Raw genomic sequence first — 10,015 nt, 5'->3', positions numbered from 1 at the left:
TGCTGTTTGTTCTGACTGGATCCATGCTGGATGAAGCTTGATCTAGTTGAAGATGGAAAACATATTTTCTTATACAGGGATGCATCTACATACATTAGCACTTGCGAACATGAAAATTAATCCGAATTCTAAAGATAAATGTAAGCTTTAGCAGAAGAAGTTGGCAACTCTGGAGTACATGGTGTGTTTGTTGTGAGATCCATGGTCAATTGTGATTTATGGTGTTTTCACACCGGAACATTTAAATCCAGTTAAATCATACTGTGGTTTGTTTTCATTTTTGTTGTGTGATTGGTTGGGCGGGTGTGAATATAGTAATCAAATAAACTCTTAAGTGGTTTTGTGGTAAAACATGCTCTGATACAAAATAACTATCAGGTATGCTCAAGTTTTAGCTAAACTGTTTAACAGATAATGGTTAATTTGATAAATTTCTACAGGAATTAACACATTTCATCTCTAATGTAAATTCATGTTAAATTAAACAGAAATATGCACTAGTCCAGAACACAGGACATTCCTTTATTCACTTTTTTTGCTGTTCTTAAATTTGGTCCAAGTTTACAAACTCGACAAAGATTTATACCAGACAAATGAACAGTATATGTGAAAATGCCCTTAAAGTGCTTTCACATTGACATTATTTGTCCAATAATGTCTGTGAGGCTACCGGGTGTACAGTTCTTGTTTTTGCATAAAGAAGAAAACTAAGAAACACACTGTTTTTGCCATTAATGCAACCTTTGTTGAAGTCTGCATCAATGCAAACTCACTGGAGGCTTATTACCCAAAACTTTCAGTATATAGTGGATGCACAGAAGGCCTTTAGTAAAAATAGCATGTCGAAATTTTCCGAAATTGTTGTCAAAATTTAGAACATCAGAGCATCAAAAGTTTTTTTTGTTTGAAAGGTTGCAGAACCTGATTAGTCATTCTGCTTGTTAAATATTGAGTAATACTCTGACTTTCCAAAAATAATGGGACAGTAACTAGTACTGTGTCCCATGAGTTGTGCCATTTCCATGGAAGCTAAAGAACACTGCACAGACCTGCTAACAGGTGTTAGTGTTCCACTTCATGATACTTCATAATTTATATACTGCTATCCCATCACTTGTAAACTTGCCAGTGTAAACTAGTGAAAACTAGTGGTCAATCATCTACTGCAGTAATGGGTCTGAATTGCTCTTTTAATTTCCCAAAGAAATGATATTGGCTCCATGGATTAAAGGGTTAACCTGTTTTAAGGCATATGTTTGAGATCCCTGTATATTTTTAACAGAATTCATGATCAGCACAGCATGCATCTTTGTTCTCCTTTCAATACTGAATATTTTTCAGGTTAATGCAGTTTGTTCCTGCTAGGTGTCTTCTCATATCTTGAAGTAAAGGGTTTTAACCTCAGGAGAATTTACTGTGCTAAATAAAATAGCTCTTTTAGAGGAGAGGCACCCTGAGCACTTTACTAGGAAGACTTGTACACTGACCTATTAATGCAGTTATTCGATCAGACACTCATCTGATAGCAGTGCCATGCATAAAACCATGCAGATATGAGTCATCAGCTTCAAGTAATTTTTACATATTCTGTCAGAATAGGGAAAATGTCACTATTTTTATGATTGTAATGTCGGATGGGAGAAATTGTGATACTGTCAAGCTACTAGGCCAGTAAATCTACTAGGCCAGTATGTGGCTGAGTACATATGTTTAATCTTCTGTATTCTAAATATTAAGTATAAATATAAGTATTGTACTGTATTGTCTGTAATAAATTAAAATAGTAAAGGATAAATATTCTGCTAAAAATCAAGCTCTAGACCACCTGTTAAACCGGGAATACCATACCCTATGCTTATAGGTTAGCTCCTTTACTAGCTCTAGACCAACAGGTATGTAAGGTAGGGTAGTGAAATCCATAGCAAAGAACGACATTAAAACATTAAAGAAAATTATTAAAAATTTGACATTATTAACATGTTTCTGTTTTATGATGCATATACTATAATTACTTCATTACCTTCCTCTGGATCTTTACTTAATTTTCTGTTACTTAATTTCCCATATCAGAAATTGTTGGATTGGTCCCACCCAAAAACGATACCTTAGAAAAAGCAGAAATAGTTTAAAAACAAACTTGTTTTGAAAGCGCGGTAATAATAATAATAATAATAATAATAATAATAATAATAATAATAATAATAACAATAACAACAAAATCTCTTATTATTTTAAATATTAGGTATAACTGATCAGTTTTTGTCATATATGTATATAATTCTGACATGTAATATTGTACATGTAATTTGGTGTAACATTTTAGCTTGTATAGAGACTTTTAGTTGGATTTAACTAATAATACACAGTCAAAATTGTATTTTGTTTATTTGTGATTAAAAGTAAGTCCACAGATGTTCTAAGTCACTATAAGGTGGGCTTAGATTAGCAAATGTGTCCCCTCCACTCCACTCCACTCCACCACCACCCCCCACCCCCACTTTGTTAAACACGCTCCTACGCCTTTGCAGGTAAGTATGAACATTGCAGGCAGGTGTACATACAGGTTAACCAGATGGTAATGTGTAGGGATACCGTAACTCACTACATAAAAAGCATAATTAAAAGGTTATTAAATCACATTAAATGAGTAGAAATGTGCTTTTCCTTAGTACTTAGTACTGTTTTTCTTGTGTAGTGGGCGAAGCCAATTTCACTGAGCCAATTTCGGAGCCAATTTTACTGTTTCATTGGTTTATAAACGTGTTTAATGGCTGGTTTTAAAATAAAAAAATACACAAGTTGAATGTCCATTGTAATAGATTCACACATTCACACACACACACACACACACACACACACACACACACACACACACACATCCTGCACCTGCACACACAGCGCAGCAGGGGAGGAGGAGAGGAGGGGGGGCGGCCGGGCTCGTGAGGATGCGTCGCTGATGCGCTCGAGCGAAAGGCTCCGCCCCGTTACTACGGACGCATGCTCAGATTCGAATCCCGGTCCCCGGCGCCGCGCGCTCAGTCTCCGTTCAACCTAAGTCAGAGAACCCCGCGCTCACCGAGCTCACCCGCGCACACCGGCGCTCCGTGGACCCGTAGCCGGTCTCTAAGCCTCTTTTCCTCCAGGAGCTTCTCACCATGACGCCCCTCAGCAGCGCCTGCCTCCTCCTGCCTGTTGCTTTTCAACTCCGTAAGTTCATGCACAGCACGGGTCGGGTCAGGGGGGTTAAGAGTACCGGTTGATAAATTAGCACTTACTTAAAGTACCGCGTTCCTCCTCTGACTGTGAGCGCGTGCCCTGCAGCCTCGTGTACCGGAGTCCGGTGCTGCTGAGTGCTGCGGGACGGTGCTGTACCTGCAGTGACTGAGCTCTGTGTGAAAATCAGCTACCCACTCTGTGGAGGAGGATTTAGCTAGGGGGATTCGTGACAGCTAGGTAAATAAAGCTATGTGATACAGAAAAGTACATACAGCTCTGGAAAAAAATAAGATACTACTTAAAAATGACGAGTTTGTTTGATTTTACCAAATTGAAAACCTCTGGAATGTAATCTAAAGGAAGATGGATGATCACAAGCCATCAAACCAAGATGAACTGCTTGAATTTGTGCATCAGGAGTGGCATAAAGTTATCCAAAAGCAGTGTGTAAGACTGGTGGAGGAGAACGTGACAAGATGCATGAAAACTGTGATTCAAAACCAGATTATTCCACCAAATATTGATTTCTGAACTCTTGTAAACTCGTTTTTGTTTTGCATTATCTGAGGTCTGAAAGCTCTGCATCTTTTTTGTTATTTCAGCGATTTCTCATTTTCTGCAAACAAATTCTTTAAATGCCAATATTTTTATTTGGAATTTTGGAAAAATGTGGTGCGTAGTTTATAGAATAAGACAACAATGTTCATTTTACTCAAACATAAACCTATAAATAGCAAAATCAGAGAAGCTGATTCAGAAACTGGAGTGGTCTCTTTATTTTTTTCAAAGTTGTATATGTTTATAAATCTCTTACTTTTATTCCATCATTTACCTTTTCAAATAAGATACAAAATATTAGCTATCTTAGTGTTTTAAAGTCTTTTGCCTGATAAAACTCTGAGAATTGTGTGTTTTCTTTTTTCTGCATGTATATCAGCATTAAGGTGGATAAGTGAAGTGATGAGCTGTGTTCTCAATGGTTCCCTCATTACCTAATTCACTATTCACTATCTATCATTCAAAATATAGCTACTGAACCGATTAAGGAAGGACCAAGCAACAAACTAGCTTTGTTTATGCTGCTCTGAGGACACCTCCGCACTGCATTATGGTGAACATAGGACATTTCTGCATGCATTGTCTCTACTGTACATTTTTGCTGCATTATAGGTGTTTAATATTCTGAGATGTTTAGTAATGAGGTAGCTGTTTCTGTATCTACTGGAGATTTACTTGTTTCCTTCTTCCACTTCTTTTACTTCACTAATTTTTATTTACTTTGATAAAAAAATATGCTGCATTGCTGCGTTACTAGTTAAAATTATAAAAATGTTATTATTCCAAATTGCTTATGTCTCTTCAGTAAACCCAAGAAGTTTGGAAAAGCTTAAATGCTGGCTAGCTAAAGAAGACGGCAGCTAATGTTTTTAAAATATTAGTTTATGTTTATTCCAGAAGTATTAACATGGCTAGATTATGTTTTGCTAGCTTAGTTACACAGCTAGCAAGTTCACAAATCTGCAGTAGCCACCACAATGTGGCATAAGCAATTTTTTTTACAGTGGATTTTTATTTTATTATTCTAAAATATTGTATTATTATAAGTCTTCAGGCTGTACATTTGTCATTAGTATATAACTAAACATATATACCACAATAAAGCAAAACATAGCTATATCTATATAGCTAGCATAGCTACATGACTACATGCACATCTTAAAACACATAACTAGCTAGCTAACGTTTTTTAATGTTTTGTTTTTACATTTTTTTGTTTTCATTTATTAATATTGTGAGTATTTATTTTTTGTCACTTTCCAAAAAGCCAAATAATTCATAAATCCACAATACACAGTACTTTTCATTAATCTTATGAATAATTAAGGCACTGAGGTTTTGCCAGATATTTTTAACATATTGTCAATGGCAGCACAATTAAATGGCTTTCTCTGTGTAGTTGCTACAGCAGAAACAGGCTGTTCTAATTTTATTCTTTTGATTTTATAAAATTATTTTAGTTGGGTGGAGACTATGTTAAATGCTCCAAAAAATACTGTCCTTACAACAGTTACTGCACATGTGAATAGCATGTATGTGTAGTGTTATTCTATATTTTTTGCTAATTCTATCATTTTTCTCCTTTTTTAATGTCACTCTCAAACAAACAGTAATGTAAACCTCATTGACTTTATACTGTAGGTACCCTCTGAAACATTATAATGGAAGAATTTGATAATATGGTGCTTTTAGCCTGTCAGAATATCTCTTTTACGGGTTTATTTTGGTAGCTGTGTCTATAGATGCATACAGTGGTATTTAAACTGAGATGAACAGTTTTGGGCTGATGTGTGATGAAGAAGTTCAGATAGTCCCCGGATGTTGCCTGAGTGGAGCCCTACTCTCAGCCAGGCAGCTCGCCGCCGAAAGGCTCATGCCGATGTAACTCTGTTCCTCCGAGGATTATGTGGGAAGGGAAAACATGCCAATAGAAATAAATGATGAATGAAGCGCATCTGCGCTCTCTCTCTCTCTCTCTCTCTCGCTCTCCCTGCATTTTTCTCCCTATATCTCTCTCCCTTCACTCGCTCCCTCCCTCCCTCCGTCTGCTCTACCCCCTCCCTCCCTCAGTCTCTCTCTCTCTCTCTCTCTCTCACTCACACACACACACACTCTCTTTCTTTGTGGCTATACTTTCCTTAGACAGTTTCACTACCTGCACTCTCCGCGATGCAGCAGAACAAACAGCAGCACAGCAAACTGTAATGTTTGACAATATGGTATAAAATAGCACTACACAAAGAGTTGTGTTGTTTTGGATTTTAAATCTCTGAAGAGAATTATAAATGCATAAGTCCAGCACCGTGTAAAACAACTAGTGCTTGTGTGAAGTGGTTTCAGTGTTGTTCCCTTAATCCAGCGTCACTGAAGGGCAGGTTGTGTCACAGAGTGATGATATAATACATGTTTTTGACATTTCATGTTGTGACTAAATCCCTGTCGCAGTACGTGTGACCCATCTCATCAGATACAGTTCTCTTTAGGCTGTGCCATGAGCACTCAGTAAAACAGTACAGTTACAGTAAAGAGGATCTTTCCTGGACCATGTGAAACCAACCACTGTAAAATTCCTGCACATCTAAAAACTGGAGAGATACAGTGGGGCTCTATGGGGACTCAACCCAGTTAGCGTATTGAACAGCATATGGACTCCTGATCAGCATGTGCTTTAGGGAATACGATTCTTGGAATCTGGGATTTGGAAATAGAAATGATGCAAAAAAACAACATTTAGTGAATACAAAAAAGCTTTTGAAAATATCGCCATGACCAAAAACAAAGGAAGCATCAGGCATGAAAACATTAGCAATGAGTGAGGTCACATTTTCTCCATCTATTCAGTTCTTCCTGGAATGTTTTTTTTTTCTAGTGGGAAGGTAATCTGCAGCAGTTCCCAAACTAGCAGCCTTCACAAATCAATCAAATGTAAAAAGAAAATAAATAAAGATGAATCCCTCATTAACCCACTCTAATTACTGGTACATCAGGCTGCACAGGCTTTTAAAAAGCAGCTAACAATACAGAATGAAAAGAACTAAAGATTATAACTGAAATTTGGGAGGAAGGTCATGTCTGATACTATACTGTAGTAATAAAGTTCACAGTGGCAGAAAAATTCTTTAAGTTGGTTTTCCTGCCAAACATTAAGCCTAATCTTTGACTACATAATTTCTTTTAATGGAGAATCATGATTCAGAATGATGTATAGTCCAGGAATAGGCTTAATCCCTGTTTGGGAAACTGACCCTGAGTGTTTCAGTGCCTTAGAGTGAAAAACTGTGTTTACTTTCGCATAGTTTAGTAATGGAAACCTATAAAAGAGTGTGAATCTCAAACATCGCTGTTAAGCAATAGAACATGAGTGGGAGAGTTTTATCCTGACTGGGACGCTATTCACTACAATAAACAATAAAAGGGCTACTGCTTCTATACAATAAAATAATAAAACAAAATAAATAAAATAACCCTACATTTTATGCTGAATATATATAATACCTTTACTAGAAAATAACAGCTTAGCCAACTTAAACTGTTCAAGCTGGTTAAGCTTAGTTTTAAGCAGCATATGATATGTTTTTGTTGGTGGTCTGACTAGTTTATGACCAGCCAGACCAAGCTAGACTACCATAATGTCCAAGTTAAGACCATTCAGAAGATACTTAGTTTCGACACGTGGTTCTCCCTCGTTCAACATGATTCCACTGACTCTAGAAAGTTGCTGCTTTTAACTCACAGTCACTGGCTTTGTCTAGATATTAAACCTGCTAGATATTTACCAGGGGTCTGTAATTTATGCGTATGCGGCCACTCAGTGAAGGCTCGGTGAGCGTCTTTCAGTCGTTTACACTACACAAATGAGTGATCACAGATTCGCCTCGGAGCAGTGCTGCTTTGTTGGTGATCAACAGAAAATGGTTAGTAACTAGAATGCCGTACTAAAAGTGTATATTGTGAACTAGGTATAAGCTGGTCAACCAGCATAACCAGCAAATCCTGCATCAAAATCAAATTTAACATACACGTTGTGGTCAAGAGCTAGTTAACCAGGTAACATGCCAGCATAAGGTATTTTTTGCTTAAGAAATACCAGCTTTTAAAGTACCTTAGCCATTAAACACCAGTTTAGACCATCTGAAACTGGAACCGTATAGGTTTGAAAATGCATATGGTTTTTATTACATGCATTACAACTAATTCTTTTCTCATCTGTGGGTGAAATTAAAGGATGACTGGTTGTTTTGTCTCTCCGTCTTTGTGTCTCATTGTTTTAATGGTTATGAGAATTACATTGTACACAGTACATATACTATATTGTAAGGCTCATCTTTAGTGGTACAGATAGAGCCATAGAACTATCCAAGTATTAAGTTAAGCTCAACCTTTTGTTTTGCCAATTGTTGCCATTGTGTCAGCTGAGTAAAACAGTTTAAATGTGATAACACTAAAACTGAGAGCATCTCTCAGCCAGTCATACTGTGAGGTCTAAATTAAGTGTTGTATGAAAAAAATAGGATTAAAAACAGGATTTTGCTCAACAGGAGGCTGCCATTCAAGAAAAAGCCCCTGCTCCAAAATCAGAAGTATATATCTGACCGTATGGACAAAGAAAAAGCTTCTAGGTTGTTTTGTTTTTAGATAAGATGCAGGTTAGATGAGTAAAGGTAAGAGCATTTAATGCAAGATTGATGTCCAAACTCTTAAGCATGGTGGTAGTAGCAACATTTTCAGAGGCTGTATTAAAACAGTACCTCAGACAATAAGTTACAGTGATTCTGATGAATAAAGCAGGTTAACATCAAACTATTGAAATGGCTATTGGAAAGCTCTGGCCTTAACTATTTGGAATATTCTGAAAAGTCAAGAAAACCAACAAACTGTAGACACTTTATTTGAGCAGTGGTTTACAGTTTTAGTAGGTGTGAAGGAGGGAGGTATTATATGGAGGTTTTTGCTCAGTGTTATTTTGCTTTAGCAACTAACCTGTGTATCCCTGCCAACAAATTCGGATTCAATCCTTTTTTCTAGTCAATTTTCTCCTGGATTCCCTTAACACATAAAAAATGTCATTTCGGTAAATGGTAATTTTAGGTACCAGCTGTCCCACCAGTTTCCCAATCTGTTAGTCTGTTTGCTGTGTCACTTTGTTTAGAAAATGACATTAAAGTACAGAAGCAGAAGGAATAGCTTGTAATTAGTTTAAGGAATAACAAGTGGTGCATGGTAAGTTATATCTTAACTAGAGTAAGATATAATGAGTTTTGGCCCTGTGTAATATTTAGAAAGAGGTTTGGAACTCTGCTTAGTTCAGTCACAGAAAGAAAGATGCTTTTACCATAAATGTAGAGATTATTAATTTATCCATCCATCTGGTACTCACTATCAGACCTCACTCAAGCTCTGAGAATTCACGTAGCTTTGCCTTGAGTACGCTGGCCAGTGCTCATCCTCACTCACAAGATAACAGGTGTAGATGTCCCCTGATGTAACACTTCTTGATTAAGTCTACGTACTGCTATCCCATGATATTTGGCATGCCAGTATATAATTAAGTTATTTGCATGAAAAAAACAAACACCTAATGCAAACAAGGCTTTAAGTTTTTATGTTGAAATGTAGTAATCTAGATATCTAAAACTATTAGCATTTTAAAGATGTAGTTTTTATATGATTCTAGGACTTAAAAACATGAGAACTCCTCTCAAACAAACACTTCTCAACACCAAAGGACAAATCTATTGGCAAAGGCTTGATAGAGCACCACTGGCCACATTAAAACAATTACAACTTAAAGAGTGAATTAAAGCTCACTTTCTACCATAGCCTCAGGGAAAAAAGTCTGGCTACTCTAAAAATACAACATTTATTAAGTAACTTTGAAGACATTTCACATTCCATCTTCAAAAAGCACATTTGGTAATTAGTAAAATAACTTCCACTGCCCTCATCTGACATTTATTCCTCCTTAATTTTTAAGAGTTCCTCATACAAGTTGACTGCAGTTCACTTTCAACAGAGGGAAAAAAAAAACATTATCCTGTCCCGAATTTTCTCTGATTTATAAAAATGAACATGCTGTGCATTTCCATTGGCCCATAGAGTGAGTTAAAGTCCTGATCAGCATTCAGGTCTTTTACCTTTAACGCAGATCTGAATAGACTTGCATTCATTCTCAGGATCTTTCTCTCCGGATGAAATATTTCATATTTGTGTCATTTGCTTTAAAATTTTCAGAGGACTGCAG

General features: G+C 36.7%; 1 protein-coding gene across 1 annotated transcript in view; it reads left to right on the top strand.

Moving 5' to 3' along the window:
- Positions 1 to 2,981: 2,981 nt before the first annotated feature.
- The window catches only part of nrn1la (neuritin 1-like a), a 50,225-nt gene continuing 43,191 nt past the window's right edge, over positions 2,982 to 10,015 (top strand). The window contains exon 1 of the mRNA XM_022679705.2: positions 2,982 to 3,207. Within this exon, the coding sequence (XP_022535426.2) occupies positions 3,156 to 3,207 (52 nt within the window). The 5' untranslated portion in view covers positions 2,982 to 3,155. The remainder of the gene's footprint in view (positions 3,208 to 10,015) is intronic.

This window comes from Astyanax mexicanus, chromosome 9 (genome assembly GCF_023375975.1).
Source record: "Astyanax mexicanus isolate ESR-SI-001 chromosome 9, AstMex3_surface, whole genome shotgun sequence".
Classification (NCBI taxonomy): Eukaryota; Metazoa; Chordata; class Actinopteri; order Characiformes; family Acestrorhamphidae; genus Astyanax; species Astyanax mexicanus.
The sequence above is the reverse complement of the archived record's forward strand: the minus strand, read 5'-3'. Positions and strand labels throughout refer to the sequence as shown.